We start from the raw sequence: 25001 nt of genomic DNA on the forward strand, positions 1-25001 counted from the left end.
TCATAGTAGTGTTTTGGCTAGTGGCATTTTTAATGTCTAATAAATTTTTAGCATTTTATAAAAATAAGGCTTTTTTTATTATAAGAGGTGCCAAGGATAATTTTATTTTCTAATATTAATCCAAAAGAAGTTCCTAACTGTGTGTGTGTGTGTGTGTGTGTGTGTGTGTGTGTGTGTGTGTGTGTGTGTGTGTGTGTGTGTGTGTGTGTGTGTGTGTGTAACTGTAATTAAAATGACAGTTAATTAATAGATTATAAAGAATAACAAAAAAAGAAATAAAGCAAATTAAAATAAAGAAAAGCAAACATCAGTGGCTGCATAGTATAACCATGTTTCCTGAAACAATGTAAATTGCGTTACATATGAGGAGTGGCAATAAAGTTCCTGGGCAATAAAAAGAACACAAAGTAAAGGAGCTCAAAAATAGTTTTATTTTTATTCAAAGTAATCACCACCTGATTGAATGCACTTATTACATCATTCTAAAAGTTTTTTAAAAGAGTCAATGAGGGCGTCCAAAGAGATAATGTTCGATTCGGTAGTTATGTTTTTCTTTATGTCCTAACATCCTGAAATCTATTTCCTTTGAGGGCAGTTTTCACCTCGGGATAGAAGAAGTCTGCTGGTGCTAGATTGGAAGAATAGGGTGGATAGTCAATCTGTACAAGGCATGTTTCATCAGAAATGTCTTCACAAGTGTGGAATGGATGGGGGCACTGTAATGCAATAAGATCCAACTGCCTTTTTCTTGAAACTGCATCCTCACTATGGAAACGCACATCAATGGTCTTTGAGCCACCTATACATAGAACACAACATTGACTCTCCCCTTCAGGTACAAAGTTTCGGGTCTTGGTAATGATTTTAAAGCCCACTGCATGCTTTGATACTTCATCTCTGGCTTGTACCGAAACACACAATACTAATCTTCAGTGAACATAAATTTTGCAGAGAACTTCCTTTTCAATAAAACTTCATGCAGAATTTGATGAATCGTCTCCTTATTCACATCCAATTAATCAGCCATCATTCTGAAAGTCAAACAATGATTTCTTCCCACAATTCCCCAAACTTTTGCAACTCTGTCCTCATTTTGAGAGACTGACGGATGCCCACTTCTTAAGTCATTGCAAACATCCTGACACTTGTCTCTGAACTGCTTATACCATTCAAACACACTGGTATAACTTAGTTTCATCACCATAAACACTTTTTAACATTTCATACATTTCTGTTATTACAGATTTCCCCAGCTTAAAGCAAAATCTGATATTCATTCTTGCTCCATTGCAAAATAGTGACATGGAATGCTAACACTAGTAACGAAACTGGTTGCTGCCTACCGGACAATATTTGTAACACCATATGTTGGAAGAAGTTTGAACTACAACATACCACTTCCATTTATTTCCAAACTCATAGCAAATATTTTCAAACTGTGGCAGTAAAGTTCCAGGAAATTTACTACCACACCTCGTATATAACACCTCTTGCAAAAAATGAATACAATGAAAACTAGTATTTAAATATAGAAACGTTGAAGAGAAGAGAGGGGGGGGAGTAAAATGAGTGTTGTGGAAAGAATTTGAATACTTCAGATATTTCAATCAATTTGTAATATCTATTCAAAAATTTGAATAGATATTTCAAATGCAGTGATTCCACAACTACTATTGTCCTGTAGCCTTCCGATGAGATGGGACTTGATGGTTGTATTGTTTTTAATTTTAAGTTGTTTCATTCACTGGTCATGTTATTATGGATGGTTTACAGTATCAAAGTTGTGAAACATCACAACTCTGATACTGTAAAAGATCACATTATATGGCTTTTGTTTTTTCTAGTGACACCAGTGTAAATTGGTTTATAAATTTTGCTGTACTGGCTTTTTATCCGAAGTATTAAAGTTTTAATATGTATTCCTTCCTTCCACAACCTTCCATTCATTTTGCCCCCCCCCCATATCATGAAAACAAACAATGAAAAATCTTTTGTTGTTTGTTTGTTTTCATATGTTGACTGATGTGTTTGAGCTGTGGTCTGGCATCTTAGAGATTCTTTAGCACAGAGTAGAAAACCATGCATGATATGCATATATCTTATGCATAAACTGGTGAGAACAATCATTTCTCTTCTAGATTTTATGTTTTTCTTCCAATACTCAACTTTTGGTTTTATCTGGAATAACTTGTGGCTATTATGTGGGAATGGGTACAATTGTTTTGGAGGACTTGTGGTCAATTTTGCTGTTCTATTAGCATCTTAATTTCTTTTATCCATGCATGTCATGGTATCCAGCAGAAAGCTATTTCATGTTTCTCTTGTATGAAGACTGCTACTATCCATTTAAGTTGAAGAACTGGATGAGTTATACTATTTGTCTACAGGGCTCAAATCACACTTAAGGATTTGGTGTATATCAAACCCTTCAAATAATGTGTGGTTCTGAAGTCAATATGGGTTGAGACTTGTCACTCATTTAGAGAAGTCCAGTCTCAAATCTCACTGAAGACCCCCCCCCCCCCTTTGTAAGGGATCTTAAAAGTCCTCTTCAAAGGAGCTGTAGAATAGTAAAGAGAAACAGCATGGTTCCACTGTTTTATAGGAATTTACCTGTATATCTTTCACTTTGTTGTAGTTAAGCAATATAATTTTGTAAGAATTAATAAAACTAGTTTTTTATGGAAAGTGCCACATAGTATTTCTATTAAAGCTACTTCTTTTTACCATTCTTTTGTTCATCATCATCATCAGCCATTTTCAATCCACTGCAGGATGAAGGCCTCTCCAGCAACTTTCCAGTTCCTTCTGTTTTGAGCACTGGCCATCCATTTACTACTCAAAAACTCATGAATTTCATTTATCCATCTCCGCCTTTGTCTTCCAGGTTTTCTTTTAGCTCCTCTTGGGTACCATTCTGTTATTTTCTTAGTCCATCTGTCATCATGTCTTCGAGCTATGTGTCCTGCCCAAGACCATTTTAGTTCTTTAGTTTTGATAAGAATGTCCTTTACTTGAGTTTGCTGCCTAATCCATGTGTTTCTCTTCTTATCTAACAGTCTGATTCCCAATATAATTCGTTCCATTCTTCGCTGTGTAGTTCTTAGCTTCTCTTCCATTCTTTTGGTGAGTGCCCAAGTTTCACTTCCATAAGTCATGGTGGGGAGTATACATTGATTCATTATTTTACGTTTCAGACAAACTGGGATATTGCTCTTCAGTATGTGACTATATTTCCTGAATGCTATCCATCCAAAATTTATTCTTCTCTTGACTTCCAGCCATTTATCATTATTACAGCTAATAACTTGTCCCAGATAAGTATACGACTCCACCTTTTCAATTACTGCTCCTTCAATCATTATTTCCCTTTCCGTGGCATACTTGTTCATCATTACTTTTGTTTTAGCCATATTCATCTTTAGTCCAAAATCCTTACTAACTGTGCATAACTGATTAAAATTTTCCTCTAATTCTTTGGGATCGTGGCTTATGACCACAATGTCATCTGCAAATCGTAAATGGTTTAGGTACTCTCCGTTCACATTGACTCCTTTCTGCGACCAGTCTAATCTTCTGAAAGCTTCCTCAAGGGCAGCAGTAAACAGCTTCGGAGATATTGTGTCTCCTTGTCGAACTCCTTTCTCGATTTTAAATTTGCTACTGTCTTTGTCTAGTCTAATAAAGGATGTAGCATTCTCATATATTTTCTTCAAAATCATAATATATGGAGTATCTATGCCTTGTCTTTCCAGTGCCCGAAACATTGCCTTATGCTGTATGGAGTCAAACGCCTTTTCATAATCCACAAATGCCAGGCATAATGGTGTTTTATATTCATTTGCTTTCTCCATTAGCTGTGATATTACGTGAAGGTGATCCATAGTTGAGAATCCTGTCCTAAAGCCAGCTTGCTCTTTCGGTTGATTCTCATCAAGTATTCTTTCTAATCTGTTAGTAATGACCCTTGTGAACAACTTGTAGATATGGGATAACAAGCTAACTGGTCTATAATTTCCAATTTCTGATTTATCTCCTTTCTTATGCAGCAAAACTATGATTGCATTATTCCACTGCTTAGGCATCACACCTTTTCTAATGCACTTTGTGAAGAGCCTTGCCAGTTTTTGTGTTATGTCTCTTCCTCCCAATTTTAACAACTCTACAGTAACTTCATCTTCCCCCGGGGCTTTCCGATTCTTCATTTTCTTCAATGCATGTTCTACCTCATCTGGAAGAATATTGGGTATGTCGTATGTGTTGCTACTTTGCAATCCATCTTCCCCACTGCTGGTATCATTCCCTCGCTCCTTGTATAATTCTCTATAGTAGTCTTCTGCTATTTGAATTATGCCTTTTCTGCTGTTTATAAGTACACCATTGCTATTCTTCAGTTTCAGTATCATTTGTCTTTCTGTATTACTGCTCATGGCTGCTGATTTAAATCCTTTGTTTTCCCTTAATGCTTGTTCTACTTTTCCTGTGTTAAATCTTCTTATGTCCTCTCTGAGTCTCTTTCTAATGGCTTTGCATAACTCAGTATACTCAATTTTCTCCCTGTCAGTGTTTTTCTTGCTCTTCATTTGTCGTCTTTGGTTCATCATGACAAGTGTTTCTTGGCTAATTTTTTCTTCTTTGGATTTCTGTTTCCCAATAGGTTTCTTGGGCTTTATCACTTTCAGAAAGTTGTAATATTACTCGTCGATATCTTGGTCCTGAGCAGTCTGCAGAAGCTCAAACTTGTTCTTAAGTTCCAGTACATACTGCTTTTTCTCCTCTTCTGTTATTTCAAAGACCTTTGTATTATTTACACGAGTCAGTTTTTTCCTTTCCTTTATCTATATCAAGTGTACATCTTACCATTCTGTGATCACTTCCAACATTTACCTTATTCAGAACGGTAACATCATTCACAATATATCTTCTGTTAGTGAGGATGAAGTCGATTTCATTAGTTGTTAATCCATTTGGACTCTTCCATGTCCACTTTCTGTTCACCCTTTTCTTGAAAAAAGTGTTCATTACTGACAGTCCTTGAGATTCTGCAAATTCCACAAGTCTTTCACCTCTTTTATTTCTTTCACCAATTCCAAAATTTCCTATAGTTCCTCTTTCTGCACTGTTTTGCCTTTTTCCAACCTTAGCATTGAAGTCCCCCATAATAATAGTGTAGTGGGTTTTCTGCTCATCTAGAAGACTCAATTTCAATGTACATTTCTTCAACCTCTTCATCATCATGGCTCGATGTTGGTGCATAAATCATTATAATCTTTAGCTTGTACCTCTTAGAAATCTTGAATATTAGTCTTGACACCCTTGGTGATGTACTTTTGAATTCCAAAATGTTGTTTTTAAAATCTTTATGGACCAGAAACCCAACTCCACCTTCACTCCTTTCACTGTTTCCATTGGTGTACAGCAGATTTCCACTCGATAAACTTTTAAGTGATTCATTTCTTCTTCTTGTTTCAGCCAAACCGATGATATTCCAATTCACATTTTCTAATTCCTTTTCCAGCTCTAATATCCTGTCTTCACCGATGAGTGATCGTACGTTATAACAGGCCAAGTTCAATTTCCGTGCATGGCAGCCTCCAGAGATTCTTAGCACCCTCTGCTTCCACTCTGATCCTCTCGCTGCCGTAAGAGGGAGAGTGAAAGCTGCTGGGGACTGAGGGCCATTTGTATTGTTGTGCTCTCATCGCTGGAGGGTTTGGTCTTTTCCTCTTCACGCTGACCAGGCGTCTTGAAGAGAACCACTCTACACGTTCGTTGCCACCTAAGTGACGTAACAGGGCTTACCATCGAGAAGGTGTGCATGAGTGGATTTTAGGGAGGTAGGCCAACCGGACTTCTCCTAAATCTTCTGTAATAGAGAGATATTGGATCCATCAGTGTTTTAGTCTGAGTGTCTGATAACACCCAGGATACCTGTTCCCCTCTATTCTTTTGTTAGTGCTGAGTTAAGCTGTTCCACCACAAAAAGGAAGCAGTACTATTGAAACTGCTGTTACAGCAGTTACCTTAATATTAAAATTACCATTTATTTAAAAATATTTTAATAAATGGCAACTTGTTAATAATCAGAAATGCATGTTTATGTATCCACATATATATGTGAAGGCTAAAAAGCAATAAGTCAACTGAAACCTAATAAATAAATTTTATATTTTTATTTTATCAATAAGTAAAATAAAAAATAATTTATCAAATAAGATAAAATTAATAAAAAAATGTTTTTTTATCATTTTAAGATGGAAGAATTTTTTTGCCAATTATCAAAAATTAATTACTTAAAAAATTAGTGCAAAGCATCATTTCAGTTCGTACAAAAATCACTGAAGTAGGTGAATAGCAAAATTTTTGGTATTTCAACTACTTCGGTTATTTCATTATTTCACCTACTTTGGTAATTTACTATGAACTAAAATGATGCTTTGCACTAACCTTGTCGCCTTGTAAATTTCCTGTAGTCTGAGGCTTTCAGCCTTAAATATTTTTAGTCCTTTACTTGCAATATTAATGGCTCAATGCAATAATAATGGCTCAACTAGATCCCTTGAAAAATTGCAAGCATGAACAAAATAGTCTGAGGCTTTCAGCCTTAAATACTTTTTAGTCCTTTACTTGCAATATTAATGGCTCAATGCAATAATAATGGCTCAACTAGATCCCTTGAAAAATAGCAAGCATGAACAAAAAGCAGAACAGTTAACTATTCCACATACATTTAAATTTTGTTCAAATTTAAAGTTCCTTAAACAGAGAAAAATGAAGTTTTCTCCACACTTTTCTATTAATGAGAAGAAAATACTTACCTCTCCACCAGGGATGTTTGAATTAGGGTTCCAACAAAGAATTCTGTTGTCCTTTCCACAAGATAACAAGAGATCTGGATCTTGAGGACACCACGCAATAGACAAAACACCTCTTTAAAAAAAGAAAAACAAATAAATTGTGCATGTAAATATGTACTCTATCCTATCAAAAGTATTTGGACCCTCCTCCAAATGTAAGAAAACAGTATAGACAAGATATAGTAAAAGTGCAAATATCTGGCATCTACCCATCCATCTAAACTGGAAAGTTTGTGTAACCGGAACATTTGGAAAATAATAAATTAAAACAGGGACAGTTGTACTAATCTACCTACCTACCTACTGAAAAACAAAGGGGCTGAATTAAATAAACAAAATGTTTGGTAACACAATTCATTAATCAGTTTTAAAAAGAGCAAGTGTTTTTAGAAATCACTGATTTCCATTAAGAGAATAAATTAACCACACAATTACAACACAATGATAAAACTAAACTGGTCTATTCATAGTATTTAGAATGCTAAATAAACTTGTTTCATTATCACAAGAGATTAATTAATCCTTGATAAAAAGCATCAATTTATTAAAAAATTAAGTTTTTTTTAGAAAGTTGGAAAATACCATATTTACTGTTAACACTGTATCAAAAGTAATTATACATCTGCCAGATTTTGATTTTTAAAAAGTTGGAGATATGATATTTATTGCAGAGAGGAAAACAGGAGATTTTTTTTAAAGGAAAAGCAGAGATTTTCCTAAAAGGAAACTTTAAGGTCCACACTACACTATAAATTAAATTTCACTGACAAAATCCTATACATTCATAGGATTATTTATTAATACATTATGCTGTTAACACTAGTTTACCTAACATGGTACTTCTTACATTTGGACACCCCTCCAAATGTAAGAAAACAATGTAAACAAGATATAGTAAAAATGCAGGTATCTGGCATCTACCCATCCATCTAAACTGGAAATTTTGTATAATCGGAACATTGGTGACTGTGTCGCCAACCCTAGGGCCACACGCAGCAATGACCCCACCTCGACCGCCTTTATCCCATACTACCCAGACATGTCGCAACAACTGTCTAGGGTCTTACAGGCTCATGGGATAAAGTGATTGCAGCTTTTGGGCAGAAGATTGCGTTCCCTCATTTCGAGTGTTAAGAAATCAATTCCCCCACTCCTACGGAGCAGCTTGGTGTACCACATTTCCTGCCATGACTGCACTGGCTACTATGTAGGTGAAACTGGCAGAAGACTCAGAAATAGTCTCTGAGTATGAGAAAGCAATTTTGTTCTGTGGAGGACGTCAAACACTCAGCAATCGCTGAACACTTCTGGTCTACCCAGCACAACATCGACCCACACTGTGACGTCGAGATTATTGACCAACCCTGCCATTACCGTTGTAGTGTCTGGTTGAAATCGCTCCACATCTCATGTTGTAGCAATTCCTTTAACTGAAACAGAGGAGGTCATATCCATCCCATCACTGAAGCAACCATCCCTCCTAAATGACAAACATTGGCACATGCAGCCTAGCCAAATGTTACAGCTACAACCACAAGCCTCTACTTCCAACAACTAATTGCTCCCTGCATGACCACCATAACTGGGCACATGACATTTTGTAATGCTTAGAACTGAAGGGAGTCTACCATCCAAAAGCTATTGTGATTTAATACTTTTATTTTAATTTGTTCCAAGTTTATTAAAGTAATTTTACTTCAACCCGTTTTAATTTTATCTGTTTTTCTCAGCGATATTGCATTATTATATTTAGAAACAGAAATAGATCTGAATTTTTTTTATTATTTTTTTCAATAATGGCTAACTGAAAAATTACAGTAAACTATTCTTAGGTGTTTAGTAGGCCATATTCTTTAATAAAATTAAGAAAAAATAATAATAATTTGCAGAATTCTCTTAAAATTCCAATTTTAATGTAGTTTTAAAATTTTTCAGAACAAGACAGAAAGAAAGTCTTTGCCAAAAAAGATAAAAACTACATATTATCAACTCTAGTATTATAGAGAAAGGATTAAATTGAGTTAAAAAGATGGATTATTTGCATAAAATCCAGAAAGTTGGTAGCTATGTAAATACAAATACAAGAGACACTGAAGTCTTTTTCCCAAATGTTGCCATTAAAAGTAACAGTTACTTGACCACATCATATTTGTGATCTCTCTGTGACTTAAGCAAGCATTTTTATATAAGCAAATTTCTTTTCACTTGTGTTTTCCTTTTTTCTCTTTCAGTTTCAATGTTTTGCTGTCAGTGGAGGAAACAGATTAAACATTTTAAATTGCTTCAGTTACTATACTTCACTGCTTCAGTTACTATGCTACAATTAAAGTATTCCTAGAAATCACCGCACAGATGAAAACTAACATCTCAGAAATAATTTTTCCATAGAAAATAGTACAATATGGCTGGATCCCTCCTCAAGGATGTATTAATTTGGGTTACAAATAATACAAGTGAATTTTGGAGTATTGCAGTATAATTATGTACAGAGAACATTAACTGCAGCTGGTAGCAATAACTTAAAAAATTTATAAACTGTTTGCCAATTCATGCACAACTTGAATTATACCTTTAACAGTTTTTATCATTCTAAAACCCCGGGAGCTCACATCTGGTGAGTATGGGCTTGGCAAACCCAGGGTCCTGAGCTGGATATCATCATTCTTCTCTTTTTTGGTGATGCCCCCCTCACACGGGGGGGGGGGGGGGTAACTCGGGAATTTTCTTTTTTGGCTGGTGCAGCATAAGCCTCAGGCTTCCTTGTACCATATTACTAATAACAATTGTGATTTCATCCTTGAAAAGAATGAAAATCACAAACAACACTGCTGTTTACAAAAATTTAACTGAATATACTGCAACTGACAAATATGGTAGCTGGTTCTCCTCTCAGAGGAAAGTGTTTAGTTTTGAAAGCATCTTGTGTGCAATAATAACATTTCATCAATGTAATTTTTATTACATCTCTAATTGAGGTAGGACAAAGAAGAAACTGAACATCCACATTAATTACTCTCAGATAACTATTGTTTGTATAAAAATTTAATCATCTAAGTGAGGGAATATACTTCAGAAGAGAATGCAACAACTGAGCAATCCATACTTTGGAAACCATTACAGTAACTGGTTCTGCTCTGAGATATGACAAGTTTTCTTCTCTTAGCATCTATTGCGAAATTTATGTTTTGTCATAAAGTGAATTTTTTTTTATATCCCTCTTAGGAGGCACGATCATATACATTACATCTGAAACTCAGTATACTGAAGCTGCACTGTATATAAATAAATAAAAGCAATTGCAACTTATTCCCAAACAGAAAAGGATCATTTATATACCTCTGATGGTGTTCTAGAGTTTTTAAAGGAGATGTTGCAAATCTCAGGTCCCACAACTGGATTACTGGACTGTGATCATCTTCAGAAGCAAGACATAACTGAGTTGCCACTTCAGGATGCCAGGCCACCATTTTGCATCTAATCTGTAATAAGAAACCTTATATGAAAATCATTATTTACAAAATTTTATTTCCATATTTTCAAAAGGCATGAACAGAAATAAAAGGCAAGCAAATATGAGGGATACTTAGAATTCATGTTAAGAATAAATGTAGGAGGAAAAATGCACATAACAGGAAAACATTTTCTTACGCATGGTAGAAGAAAAAGCATCTGGCAGTACTCCATATATGTATTCGTGACATGATGCAATGGTAGCAATGACAGAAATATAAACAAAGGTTAATGTCAGAAGCACCACTTAGCATTTCTGTGCCAAAGACACTTGCAGCCAACATTGCACTGGATACAAGGAATGTTAATCAAAGGAAAAAAATTGTGCAGCAAAAATGTGCACCAAAGTAACACTATGCCATTCAGAGGTTGCCAATATTCCAATATGAATGTTCAAAATAACATTAGCATTTAGCATTAGTAGAGGCAAGAAAGCAAGCTTATGCAGCATCAGCCAAAAAAAAAAAAACCCTCCCATTTCATCCCTCCATTCGTTCCAAATCCTGTCCAGCTCAGCCTTAAATTTATTTAGGCCATCAACTTCCACAACAAAAGATGGAAGTTTGTTCCATCAATCAACTGTTATTTTGTTATTTGGTTTTTTTTTTAGGAGCATTAGCAACTAAGGCCATATTGCTCCGGGGATGTGCGGTGGTCATTCCCTGACCTTTCCGCATCCTCTGTATTTGGTGGTGACGGGCTCGAACCCCGGTCTAATCAAGAAGCGTGTGCTACACACTGGTGCTCCTTCCCACCTGGCTACGGAGGCGCCATCCATCAATCAACTATCCGCTGGCTAAAGCAAATTTCTGCACATCTATTCTACAACTGTCTTTCCTCAATTTGAATCTATGCCCCCTCAGGTTCTTAATTTGAGCAAGAGGAAGAATCCATCAGCATTCATCAGCTTGCTCAAGCCATTCAAGGCCTTGTCCAAATTTTGCTGATCAAATTACCACCTATTTGGAACACTTAAAACATGTCACAGAAGAAATTTTCAATTAGTGAAGCTGTCATACAAACAATGTTGGTACAGGTGAGCTGCATATCTATGAATTCATTCATTGGTGGAACAAGTGTTTAAACTTGGGTGGCAATTACTGAAAAAAAATTATGTTGATACCACTGCTATATCTCAGCTGATAAATGAATGAATATAGTGGCACTGCATACATACCTTGCTTTTTGAATACTTCCCTCTAAACATACAGTATGGTCCTTGAGGTTGTCACAGAAATTCTCTCGGATATGCCAGACAAGCTGTACTTGCTACCTGGAAGTCTAAAACGTTGATGGAACTGATATTCGGGTGACATTCAAGTCAAGTGGACCCAATTTTGGTGAAGCCCAGACGGTCTGTGACAGTCAAATCGTGTTTGGCATAAAGGTCTTCTAAACAAGCTTCCATCTTATGGTTTGCCAACTGTTTTTTGTAATTGGTTATCCAGTTTTCTCTCCGATCGCTCACTGAGGGTGATGGTAGATGGCTCTGTCTTCTAACTTTTCCACTAATGCTGGTGTCCCCCAAGGTTCAGTTCTTTCCCCCACTCTTTTCCTCCTGTATATTAATGACTTCTTCCATTGACTGGAAATCCTATCCATAGTTTTGATGATGATAGCACGTTGCAATCCACTTTCCATTTTGAGAAACCTTGCCTTGCACAATCAACTTCAACTTCTCGAATATCCGCTACCAATTCCTTAAATGCTGATTTCCAGGTAATTCTCAAGTGGAGCAAAGACAATTTAGTTGATTTCAATCCTTCTAAAACTCAGTCTTGTCTTATATCTTGCAAAAAGGATTCTCTGCTCCTATGCTTATCTTTGGTTATACTCCAATTTCTAGGCAAAATGATATATATCTCTTTTGCGCTCGTGGCACAAGCACATTACAAATATTGCTTCCTCTGCATCTAAAAAAAAAACCTTTGTTTTCTCTTTTGCTCTCAGCGTTATTTTTCTTCCAAACAGCTGTTCACTCTGTACAAATTGCAAATCTGCCCTACCATGGAATATTGTTCCCACATCTGGGGCGGTGTCCCCAAAACGTCTTTCAGGCTTCTAGATTCCATTCAGAAGAGGGCAGTTAGGTTAATTAATGACTCCTCTCTAACAGAGTCTCTCCACTCGCTGTCTCGTGACTTACTGTTTCTGCTGCTGCTGCATGCCTTTTCTACATATACTTCCATGGGCACTGTTCTTCTGAATTGGCTTCTATAATTCCTGCTCTCTCTTTCAAAACAGTCCGAACACGTGCCACCACCAGCCAGCATCCATTTACTGTCCAACTTCAAATTCACAGAGTCAACTTTTCATCTTCCTCGTTTATTCATTCAACTGCCGTTTTCTGGAACCACCTTCCTTCATACGTATTTCCTGAAAATTACAGTCTACAGAAGTTCCAAGTCTAATGTCAACAAATACCTTCTTTCGTCTTCTCAACCTCCAACCCAAGCACGGTACTAAGTACTATAGGTTCTAATACCTCTAGTGTTTGGGGTTTTCATGAAAAAAAAAAAAAAAAAAAAAAAAATTAATTTCTTAAAATGGAACAGCTTTATCATGTATTATTCAACATAACTTTAAGACTTTTGAGAGGTGGTGAATCAGTTGTGGGCAAACAGTCAGCCAATCACAGACACTAATTCAATAAAAAAAAACCCTTCAATATTTTTGTACCCACTTCATCAATACTCGCATAAGCCAAATCAACCAATAAGAACTAACTTTAAATTAATTACATATCATTAATACCCATCTGTATCTCTTGCTTTAAGTATACCATCTTTACTTTCTCAAAGCTATATAAATAAAGTTTCAGCTAAATATTTTTCTTCTTTTCATGGAATCAAGCATTGCATAAACCAATAAGGACAGACTTTAAAAACTTTGACCAGTATAAACTCATATGTATGTTAAAGGAAGCAATGCATGCAATACAGGATATTTGTGAATACAGGATATTTGTGATGTAACAGAGAATCAGAAAATACAGGATATTTGTGATGTAACAGAGAATCAGAAACAAGATGATTATGTACTCAAAATCTTAGTAAGATATCAGCCTACTTGTAACTTTAATAAAGCTGATGGCACTTTTAACTTCTCTTTCCATGACATGATCAGTTCCATATTTGAACAGTTCTGTGCTGAATATACTGATTCAACACTTTCAGGACATCCTACTGATTTCCCACGTGTCTCTGAAAATCGCTAAAATTGTTCTCGAATTGTATGTTTACATATCTCACATAGCCTTATTCTGATAATATACACATGAACTGATTTTCTGAAATCCACAGCACAAAAGGTATGATATAGACATGGCATCGGATATTCTGTACATTAACGTACATATTCTGGTGGCTTTTTTGGGGTGCAAAAACTTGAATTCATAAGCTATACCTTCCTCCAAGAAACAAAAAAAAAAAAAAAACCCTTTTAACCAATGAAAAAATTTTGCATTTTGATCTATAGGTATCTGTAAATATAAAAAAAAAGGCCTCTGTAGCCAAGCGGTCAGGAGTGGGAGTGCAGTAGCACACACTCTTTGAGTAGACTGGCGTTCAAGCCTAACTACTAAATACAGTTGATCCGCCAACCTGCACTGGACCAGAGTGGCAGATTATGGTCCATTTTCCTCAACATGAATTGTTGAGAGGCTTCCATCCTGCAGTGGATTGATAACAGCTGCAGTTTACCTTTTTTTTTTTTTTTATCTGTAAATATAAAATGTTTTAAAAAAGTTTGGCCCTCAGACTTTCAGATCTTACTTTGTTCTCATATATAGCTTTTAACACAAATACACACTCTTCACAAAAAATTAATTACCTGTGTAATATTGAAATTAATGATGTATAACTCACCTTCAAGAATGAATCACTTCAAATTCATAATGGCAGAGATTCGACTAGACCCCTTAAATTGTTTATATCAATAATAGGCCATTCTGAAAACAAATGAGCATGTAATTCATCCATGTTTAGTGAATGTTGTGTTTTTGCTTACCATTCAAGATAGCCCCATACATTCCTTACAGAATTTAAATCTGGTAACTTGGCTGGCCAATTTAAAACATAGTCGAAACTCTGTGAACTGGACAGATATCCTAGAATACAGTAATATTTAAATCATGAATACTCCTCAAATGTTCAGCAGAAGACAAAACCTGACTATCCAGAATATTTGTATAGCCAGTCTGATTCACATCCCGGTTGATATTTCAAGCAGGGGACCCAGTTCATAACAGTTAAAACATCCCCAAATCATCACCGACCACCACCAGCTTGTATGACACCTTGCACACAGTCTGGATGAAATGCCTCAGTGCTGCTTCTCCGAACTTGTAGATGCGACCAATTCTGCTAAATTAAGCGGTCTTCGTAACGAGCTGTTACATGATTGTATGTGGTCTGGACTTTGTATGGAAAATTGTAAACAATACAATACCAAGAAAGTGCAAGCTGGTGTAACTCAGTGTGTGCTTAAAATAATTACAGCATAGGTAACTGGAATAACAAGCACAGACTTTCCACCACAATTCTGCCACTAATTTCTGGCTACTTTTGATTTGCACCATTCCTTAAAAACTCTATTATCATTCTTTCTAAAATACCAGCAAATCCAGCTACTTCTTTAACAGGCTGTCCCAAACTAACAAATGCTATCACTCCTTTCTGCCACTCACTAACATCTTTACTGTGCCTCATCTTTTGTGGTGGAAATCCTTCCTTATTCAGTCACAGCTGAGTATACCTGTAAATAGAGAGAACAGGTTAAACTCATCCTGTAATCTCGCTTTTATGCTATTAGAAAACTAGTAACATAAAAGCGAGAAGTATTCAATCTTATATGCCCTAAATACAAGTGACTAATTTTTTGTTCAGTGTCTGTATCTTGAACGGTCAAAGAATGTGATTTTTTACCTTTATGCCATCTTACAAAAGAGACCTCTAACTATAAACTATTAAAATAATAATTAGTTGAGCATGTGTACTTTGTGGTTGGTAACATGATATAATATAACTTTAGTTTTATGTATTTCATTATCTTTTTGAAAAACATTTTTCTTGCAAGCAATGAGACTTGACAAAAAAAAAAAATCTCATGAGGCATTTCAAACTTGCATAAATTGAACCACTGCTATGATGTGGGATTTATGTGTCTCCAATAATCAATCACCTAATATTAGAAAAGTGAATGGCAAATCATTTGTACACCTGTTAAATCAGTTCAAAAACTACAACTTCTTCAATGAAAGAAGTTGCAGTTTTTTAAGTATTTGTTTTTATTTTAAATTTACAGATGCAAAATTAATCACTTCACTATTAGCTCTGAATTTGACTTAAGTCAAAAAATAAACTGGAAATATGTTCTTAAACAATAAATTTCATAAAGTAACAACGTTCTCTATTTCATTTTACAGAAAGTGCAAGCAGATTACAATAATTATAGAGGTGGTAGATACAGGCATAACCACAGGACATATTCAACCCAGTCACCATTTTGGGCATTTATAGTAGTCTATAAAATTGTTGATAGTCACAGTGGGAGAATGATGTGCCTTGCTGACATAATAACTGCACAACCTTTTGGACAGTTTTACTAGACAAGAAGCATTGCCACTGAAATGCAAGAAAAGTTGGAAGTCTAATGGTGACAATCCCATCCTCCTTACAGTCCCAGCTGTAAGGTAGGGCTTCCCAGTGCCAAAAAAGCAGTGTGGGTTGGCTGCTTTGGGAATGTTTTGGTGTATTAACTACTTCAGTCATAGTGTGCCACTTCACACACTATATCAGTTTATATGGTTTATCATCAATAAGTGCATGTTCATGAGGTAAGCTGAATGTTGTAAAACACAAGAAAATCCACCACTCTGTGCCTAAGATCAAATAACTAATATCTATTAAAGAGGCCTTTAAGAATTCCTCCAGCTCCAATGGGATTTGAACTCAGACCCCTGCCAGTGAGTGACATGTATCATGGAGGTTGGCATGCTTTTGTCTGGGTAAGGTAACAGTGTTGAGGGTGGGCACTGTCAGGTAACAGCAACACTCCTTACTGTGAGACCAGACCAGGACTTCTATAGTGAACAGCATTCTTCAATCAGATAAATACACTGGTGTGCAAAACTTGGACCAGTCAGGTTTTCACCTGTAGCTTCTCATAGGAGTGGCCTGGATATGGGAAAAGCATACCAAAGGAACCTCATGAGGTACAGAAATGAAGGAAACATTGACACACCAACGGAAACAAAACGGTACAGAGGAACTTTACTCAAAAATGGCAACATAGCACTGGCTGCCATGATAAAGATGCATCACTGCCAAAGATGGAACAAAGTGGTCCTCAGTAGGAGATATGGACACCCCTAATCTTGATGCAGGCTTTGCACTGCCTATCCATACTGTGAACAATGTTGTTGATACGTTCTTGCAGTAACATCGTCCATTCCTCTGTCAGCGCCATTTTCAGCTGGTGAACATTTTCTGGTGGGTGTGGACATGCCGCTACGCATCTCCCCAGAGCGTCCCATATGTGTTCGATGGGAATCAGATTGGGAGAAACGGGCAGACCAATCCATATGAACAATGCCCTCACTTTCCAAAAGCATATCAACAACTGCAGTGTGATGGGGTGTGGCGTTATCACCCATAAATACGAACACAGGGTCAATGGCACCTCGGAACAGAAGCACCCGGGGTAGGATTACCTCAGTATAGTAACGTGCACTGGTTACAGTACTGCTTTCCAGTATCTGGAGTTGTGTACATCCATCTAAGATAATGCCTCCCCACACGAGAACACCTCGACTGCCATATCGATCCCTTTCAGTGATGTTTGGGAGTGATACAGTGTGCCAACTTCTCACCAGATTAGCTGACGTCCAGAATCGTTGCTGAGATTGAATCTACTCTCATCAGTAAAGAGTACCTTACCCCATTGCGCTGCTGTCCAGTCCTTGTGTTTGATGCACCACTGTAAACAGTGTCTCTGATGGGCAGGCGTTAAAGGGACACAGCGTACTAGCCATCAGGCAAACAGTCCACCCTTGTGGAGTCACCTGGCCACAGTAAACCGCAGTATCCTGCGTCCCGTGCAGCTGGTTTGCAATGGATCCCGCTGTCTGGTGTTGGTCCCTCTTGGCCTGTAGGAGTATATAGCAGTCATCATTGAGCATTGATTTTCATGGACGACCACCCCTGGTCCTTTGAACAGTTGTATCCATCGTTCTGAAGGCCAACCACTCACGTGAGACAATGCTATGGGCAAAACCGAACTCTGCAGCCACACTCTTCGCATTTCAACCTTCCTTGAGCTTCCCAATTATTCAACCCTGGGTCAAGTCATCCAGATGTTGTCTACTGGCCATTTCATTGTCTGTAGCATTGTATGAAACCAATCGAACATCTGTAACAATCGTGCTCACCATTCGGTAATTTGCACATAACTGCTGAACTGCTGCTTTTATCTGTTTATGTGAGCCCTCTCATCACGATTCAAATTTTTGCATGTGCACCAGCTTTCTACTGAATGGCCAGAGTTATGCAAATCGCCACAGGCTATTTCGTTTGATTTTGTGGTTGTAATCTTTAGAAATAGTGTTGGTTCTTAAGTTTTGCACACCAGTGTATAACCTGATAAGCAGCTGAGTTGACCACCTCACACATAAGGAGAAATCCACCATAACACTGTGGATGTGTCAGAGTGAACATGCCATTTGTGCTAGAACCTTTGCCACACTAGTCATCTTAAATTTTTTTCTTATTTGAAGAAAAAATAGGTTGTTTTAATGACATGATTTTTGCTTTAGCTTCAGGACAGCTATGAAATGAAACTTTGTCCTTGATGGTGATCTGATTCAAAGTCCACACCATTTTGAGCAATTCTGCCGTGCTTGATTTCTTCTGATCATTGGTCAAGTGTTTAGGCATCCACCTACTACAGGCTTTTCAAAGGCCAGATACTTATGTACAATGTCCCACATGATGGCAGGGTAAAACACTAAATGTCTGTTCCAACAGCTTCAGAGGTGCATGTCTTGCCTTCTTGCACTGCTACTTTTGCATGATATATTGTGTGTATTATTTTATATTTAAAGAAAGAAAAGTGCAATTTACTTAATCTAATTAAATTGATCCACTCATTATCTACATATACAGCTAAAACTTAAAAGTGGGACTGGAAAAAGAAAAAAAAAAAAAAAAAAATATATATATATATATATATAAATAAAAAATAACTGATTTACCCGTGAAGTTGTGTCTGAAACCTTAATGATAGGTTCATTTTTGCGCAAGTCCCACACAACACACCTTGCTGGAAAGGTAGATGCCAAGATATGTTGCACCTGGCAGTTCCATGCTACACAAGACACTTCTTCTGAAGGCTGAAATTTAACACAACTAAAATCAATATTTATAAATTATAATGAAATTTTATTTAAAAAATAAAAAAGAGGGTTCATATAAACGGTTCATACAATTCTGATATACGTACAATTACATTGGAATTTTTCAGGTGTAACCAATGTAAAAAAAATAAATTACAGTTCAACCATGTAAATGAGTCTGCTCATAAATACAATATTTAAGTTACAATAACCAAAATAATGTCAAAATTTTGCTCCACACTTATTTCAGTAGCTGTGAAAGGGAATCCTCAGCTTGTTTATATTATTATCTCCCGAATCTTTCATTCTGTCTTCTCGTACTTTCAAGTTTTTCGTCTAGATCTATCCGGGGTGGGGGGGGGCATTATGGTTAACTTTGCTGCTCCACAGGTTTCCCCAGAACTCCTCTAAGTACCTTTTAGTTGGTGAGGGCCCATTGCCTTCCTTCCACATTCTTTCCCTTCCCATGAAATAACATGATCAAAACCACTTTGATTTGTTCTAGGTTTCAAGTGGAAGTCATTAAATAAACAACAAAGTGGTTTCAAACCATGTTCTGCCATAATAACAAAGATATACATCAATAAAAAGTTATTGTAATCTTCATTATATATTTTCACTGAAAACAGCAGAGGCAATAAAATAAAAATATATTGCAAAACAAACCAAAGTGGCATTTAAATATTAGTTTGATTAATTTTATGATGCAAGAAAAAACCCCACACAATATTTATTAACAAAAAAAAATTTACCTGTGACTTTACACCTGGTGTCATGGGGGTGTTAGGGTTATTTAAATCCCAAATAAATATTTCCGAATCACTTGCTCCTGAAGCCAATAAGTTGGACTGGAAAGAAATAACAATTAGATCACTTCTCAACAAATAGTGCCTCTCAGTTAAAAACCATCACCTACTTAGTGGGTACAGTAAATATATATAACTGTGTTAAAGGACTACTACTCAAAGAAAAAACTGCCGACACGAGATTTGTAAAACGTTCAGTGTGGCAATTTTTTTTTTTTTTTTTTTTAAATGTTAATAGAATACCTCTACATCTGTTACCTGGTTATTTATTAATCCATATCAAAAGCATAATAATGAAACAAATATCACTCTAATATATTCATACCCCAACCACTTTTAGAAGTCACATAAGTTAACACTGGCATATTCTTTATATTTCACAGTATTGTTTATTATGCTCCTTACCAGAGTTAAAAAATTAAGGCAGCAATAACAATTACAGCCCATTCTGGTTATTTGGGACACATCGGGATTAGTGCATTTTGGCCGGATTAAGCAGCTGCCCCAATTATCTGAAGTTTCACGTAAATAGTTAAACATACAATGTACCCCACCCTTTACAATTGGTTCACTGTGCAATTAAATCACGTTACGACGAACTCAACATAGTAAAGTACCGTTCACTATACGATGTGCAGTAAGCGCCGGTCATTGTGATCACATTTGTGAATTGAATTTTAATTCTATTAAACAGCGATTCTAATTAGTGAAAATAGGAGGAATATTATCCACAGGCTATAAAAGCAAAGATATACTAGAGACGGTCGTGTTCAAAGCCGCTAAGTGGATTTTTCTTATTTATTGATTTGAAATTATTGTTTTTCTAAAACTTTTGATTTAAATTTAGTAGTATAACATTATTTTGTGATTTTCTGATTAATTTGGTGTATTTATTCTTTACTCGGCCTTGTAATTGCATAAAAGTATCGGTAAAGGTTTCCACGTGTTTCAACTCCGGTACCGTTCGTAATTTTCCCGCCTTTGTGATACAATAGTTATATACCGTACTAGATAGTGTTAGTTGAACTTCGTTAGCAGTTAAATTGTACGTTTAAATAAATACATATAACGACTTAGATTACAAACGTAATATAATTAATTATATTTAACATAATTAATAATATAACATAAATTATAATTAATTAATAAATTAATAGAATCATGACTCAGACCAGAGCGGCAAAGCAAAAGGCTCAAGCTAATGGAAGTGCTGTGGCTCAGAGCAGAACTGAGGGGGGCAGTTGTCCTCTGACTCACAGCCTTATAAAATGCACTGTTTGCTTGATGTTTGCAGAGCAATCGGGTACGGGACATGATACTGCCAAGGGGGATGTCTTTGTGTGTGCGCGATGCCAGGAGTGTATCGATATCAAGCAACAACTCGGCGTTCTTGTGGGCCTATATGAGAGCTTGAAGGACAGGGTGGATGCCCTCGAAGAAACTAAATTGAGGGGCCCATCAAGCTCTCAGCTGCCCACATCAACGCCAGAGCTTGCACTTGGGCATCGCGTGACACAGAGACAACCCCCAAGGCAGAATGCGCTGGTCCCGAAGGAACTAGTAGTTGTTGGTGACTCTATTGTCAGGAAAACGGGGAACATGCTTTGTAAAAAAGATAGGTGGAACAGGACCATGGTATGTCTGCCAGGGGCAAAGGTTGATGACGTTGTAGAGCGAATATCATCTTTTAAGGGCACAAAAGGTGATATAGTTGTACACGTTGGCACTAATAATATTAAGAGTAGGAGACCGGCAGAATTACTTAACAAGTACAGGTCACTGCTGAACAAAAGCCGAGAATTAGGGTTGAATTTGAAATTGTCTGCAATTCTGCCCAGACACTATAGGAGGGAGTACATGATGAGAGCCTTGTCGATCAATTCGGCCCTGGAAAGATTGTGCAAGGCTCAAGGGGTAGAATTTTTTTCAGCCTGGACTGTACTTGTTAACAGGAGAGATTGCTTCTACATGGATGGGATACACTTAAATAGAAAGGGTGCAAGAATATTTGCTGATGCTATCGAGGCAGTGTTAGGTGGGTCGGAAAACTGCTAGCTTGGGGGGAGACAAAGACCAATAGATTGACAGTAGCCACTGGCAGAGGTGAAAGAGATTCTTGCACTGCTTCTATTAGAATGAGCAGAAGCCTGGAAAACAAGATGCATGGTATTTCAGAGACTGCTGGGAGCCTCTGCATTGCGGTACAAGTAAACACATGGGTTGTGTTAGGGTAGCTAAGAATAGAAACAAGTGCAGGTATACTTGCGTGTACACCAATGATAGGAGTTTAGTAAATAAATTTGATGAATTTGAGGTATTGCTCAAAACATCAAAGGCAGATATTGTTGGGATATCAGAGACGTGGTGTCACACAGATATAAGGGATGCAGAACTGCAATTTGGGGAGTACAACGTCTACAGAAAGGATAGACAGGATAGGAAGGGGGGAGGGGTTATGCTATTAGTTAAGAAACACATAGAAACCAAGGAAGTGAAGCCAGTCGACATCGCCGGACAGTGCAGGGTTGAGTCAGTTTGGTGTGACATAAGCATTGGGAGATCAAAATTGAGAGTAGGAGTGTGCTATAGGCCTAATGACTCTGATGAGTATAGTAAGGAACTATACAGGGAAATAGAGTGGGCCAGTAAATCAGAGAGTTTTATAATGGGAGATTTTAATTTCCCAGATATTGACTGGAATTTGGGGGCTGGTTACTCACACACTAGCCGGGCTTTTGTGGATTTATTGGATGATTGTTTTCTACATCAGCATGTTCGGGAGGCAACTAGAGGGAGTAATACTCTTGATTTGATTATCAGCAGTGATTCTTCATGCATTAAGAATCTGCAAGATAAACGAACCACTAGGTGGCAGTGATCACAGTGTGCTGAAGTGGGATTTACTCAAAGAGGTAACTACCATTAGGGGTAAAGGGAAGGGTTATTATTTCCGTAAAGGCGACTACGATGGATTGAGACAGTATTTAAATTCTATACAGTGGGACCAACTGATGATGTTACCAACAGCAAATTCACAATGGGAAGCATTCAAAGAACTTATCTTGGAAGCTACTAGGCTTTACATACCAACTAAGAAATATTGTTCAAGGTTTAGGCCAAAATGGATGTCAGATGAACTAATGAGGCATATGGCAGAGAAGAAAAATGCATGGGATACTTACAAATTAACACATGACACAGAAGCCTATGATAGATACAAGTTGATATGCAACCAAGTTACAAAGGAGGTTAGGCAGGCGAAGGCAGATAACGAGAAATCCTTGGCAAGGGATGCAAAGAAAAACAGCAAAGAGTTCTTTACTTATGTTAACTCTAGAAGGAAGGGGATGAATCAGATTGGTCCACTTGATATTGATGGGTCAACTGTTGATGATCCTGCTCAGGTAGCTATCAAACTAAATGAATATTTTGCATCGACATTCACACATGAGGAGTTATTCAGCAAGGGGAATGCCAGAGGTGTATTCAACTCTAGCAGTAAGCTACAGAATCTTGAAATAACTGGGAGTAAAGTGGAGGAGAAACTGTTGAAGATAAACACAAGAAAGGCACCCAGGGTGGATGGGATCTATCCAGTTATATTAAAGGAGGCAGCAAAGGAAGTAAGCAAACCCTTAGCCATAATTATGAGAGCTTCCTTGGACTCAGGGGAGGTACCCATAGACTGGAAATGTGCAAATGTGACCCCAATTCACAAAGGAGGATCAAAGGCTGACACAAGTAATTATAGACCTGTGAGCTTAACTTCTGTTCCAGGAAAATTAATGGAGGCACTGGTTAAAGAAGCACTGCAAGATCATTTAGACAAGACTTCAGTTATAGCTCAGACACAGCATGGTTTTGTTAAGGGGAAGTCTTGCCTGACCAACTTGATTGGATATTATGATGCAGTCACAAAAGAACTGGATGCAGGGAATAACTTTGATATTATATACTTGGATCTTAGAAAGGCTTTTGATACTGTTGCACATGGAAGACTGCTACACAAATTGGAGCAGTGTGACATTGGAGGCAAATTGCTGCTATGGATAAAGGGGTGGTTGAGGGGGAGAAGACAGAGTGGTAATCAATGGACACTGCTCATCGTGGACTAATGTTATTAGTGGAGTCCCTCAGGGCTCAGTGTTGGGTCCATTATTGTTTTCTGTATTTATAAATGATATTAATGATGGTATATCAAGCTTAATGTCCAAGTTTGCAGATGATACAAAGGTTGGCAGGGTTGTCAAGGACACTACTGACACTATGCTGCTGCAACAGGATCTGGAAAGGTTGAGCAGATGGGCTGAGAGGTGGCAAATTAAGTTTAACATTGCCAAATGTAAAGTACTACACATGGGAAACAGCAACCCCAGAGCAACGTATCAACTCTGTGGTACTACACTGACAGTGGTAGAGAATGAAAGGGACTTGGGGGTGGTTGTGCAGGCAGATATGAAGTTCTCTGAGCAGTGCAGACGGGCTGCAAGAGTAGCTCATGGAGTATTGTCAATGATATACAGGAATTTTTCCAGCGGGGATAAGGAGGTGATTATTCCATTGTATAAGGCAATGGTCAGGCCACACCTAGAGTACTGTATACAGGTCTGGAGGTCTCATTTCAAGAAGGATGTAGAGCTGCTGGAACGAGTACAGAGAAGGGCAACAAGATTAGTGAATGGAACAAAGGGGTGCTCTTACGAAGAAAGGCTTAAGTTTTGCAAATTACAGTGTCTGGAGACTAGGCACCAGCGAGGTGATCTGATAGAGGTGTATAAAGCCTTGAATGGTTTAAGCATGCTCAATGCTGATGGGATTCTTCCTCTAGCTCAGAAAAATCACCTGAGAGGGCATAAATTCAAATTGAGGAAAGACAGATGTAGGATAGACGTGAGGAAATTTGCCTTTAGCCAGCGGGTGGTTGGTTGGTGGAACAGACTTCCATCCCTTGTGGTGGAGGTTGATAGCCTAAATAAGTTTAAGGCTCAGCTGGACAGGTATTTCGAACGAACAGAGGGGTGAAGTGGAAGTGGGTTTTTTTTTTTTTTTTTTGGCTGATGCTGCATAAGCTTGCTTTCTTGCATCAAATGCCTCTACTAATGCTAATGCTAATATTAAGCACAAATTTACCTTTTATTACCTTACCAATTAAAAAATTAAATGATACGTGAAAATCGGAATAATTAATACGTACTGTAATATGTGGGTGGGGGTTAAAATTTAAAACAGTAAAAAGATAAGCAATCAATAACAAAGAACACGGCACACACACAAATTGCAAGTAACATAATACGCGCAAGTGAGAACGGAGTAACGAGTTACAAAGCTTTAAAAATAGGAATAAAAAGAAGATCTGAAAATTAATTTTTTTATATGATTGAAGATTTCATGGAAGTGTAAACACATTTCACCATAATAACCCACAGAATTCCAGCT

At 37.2% G+C, this 25001-nt stretch overlaps 1 protein-coding gene across 2 annotated transcripts in view; it reads right to left on the bottom strand.

The window, feature by feature from the left end:
• The window catches only part of Sec31 (COPII coat complex component secretory 31), a 267687-nt gene that overhangs the window by 156294 nt on the left and 86392 nt on the right, over positions 1-25001 (bottom strand). For both annotated transcript variants that reach the window (XM_090378035.1, XM_090378034.1), the window contains exons 5-8: positions 19512-19607; positions 18619-18756; positions 10194-10336; positions 6819-6930 (exon numbers count right to left, since the gene is read on the bottom strand). In XM_090378035.1, coding sequence (XP_090234161.1) covers positions 6819-6930; positions 10194-10336; positions 18619-18756; positions 19512-19607 — 489 coding nt within the window. The remainder of the gene's footprint in view (positions 1-6818; positions 6931-10193; positions 10337-18618; positions 18757-19511; positions 19608-25001) is intronic.

Source organism: Mastigoproctus giganteus, chromosome 7 (genome assembly GCF_048544385.1).
Source record: "Mastigoproctus giganteus isolate SK-2022 chromosome 7, ASM4854438v1, whole genome shotgun sequence".
NCBI lineage: Eukaryota > Metazoa > Arthropoda > Arachnida > Uropygi > Thelyphonidae > Mastigoproctus > Mastigoproctus giganteus.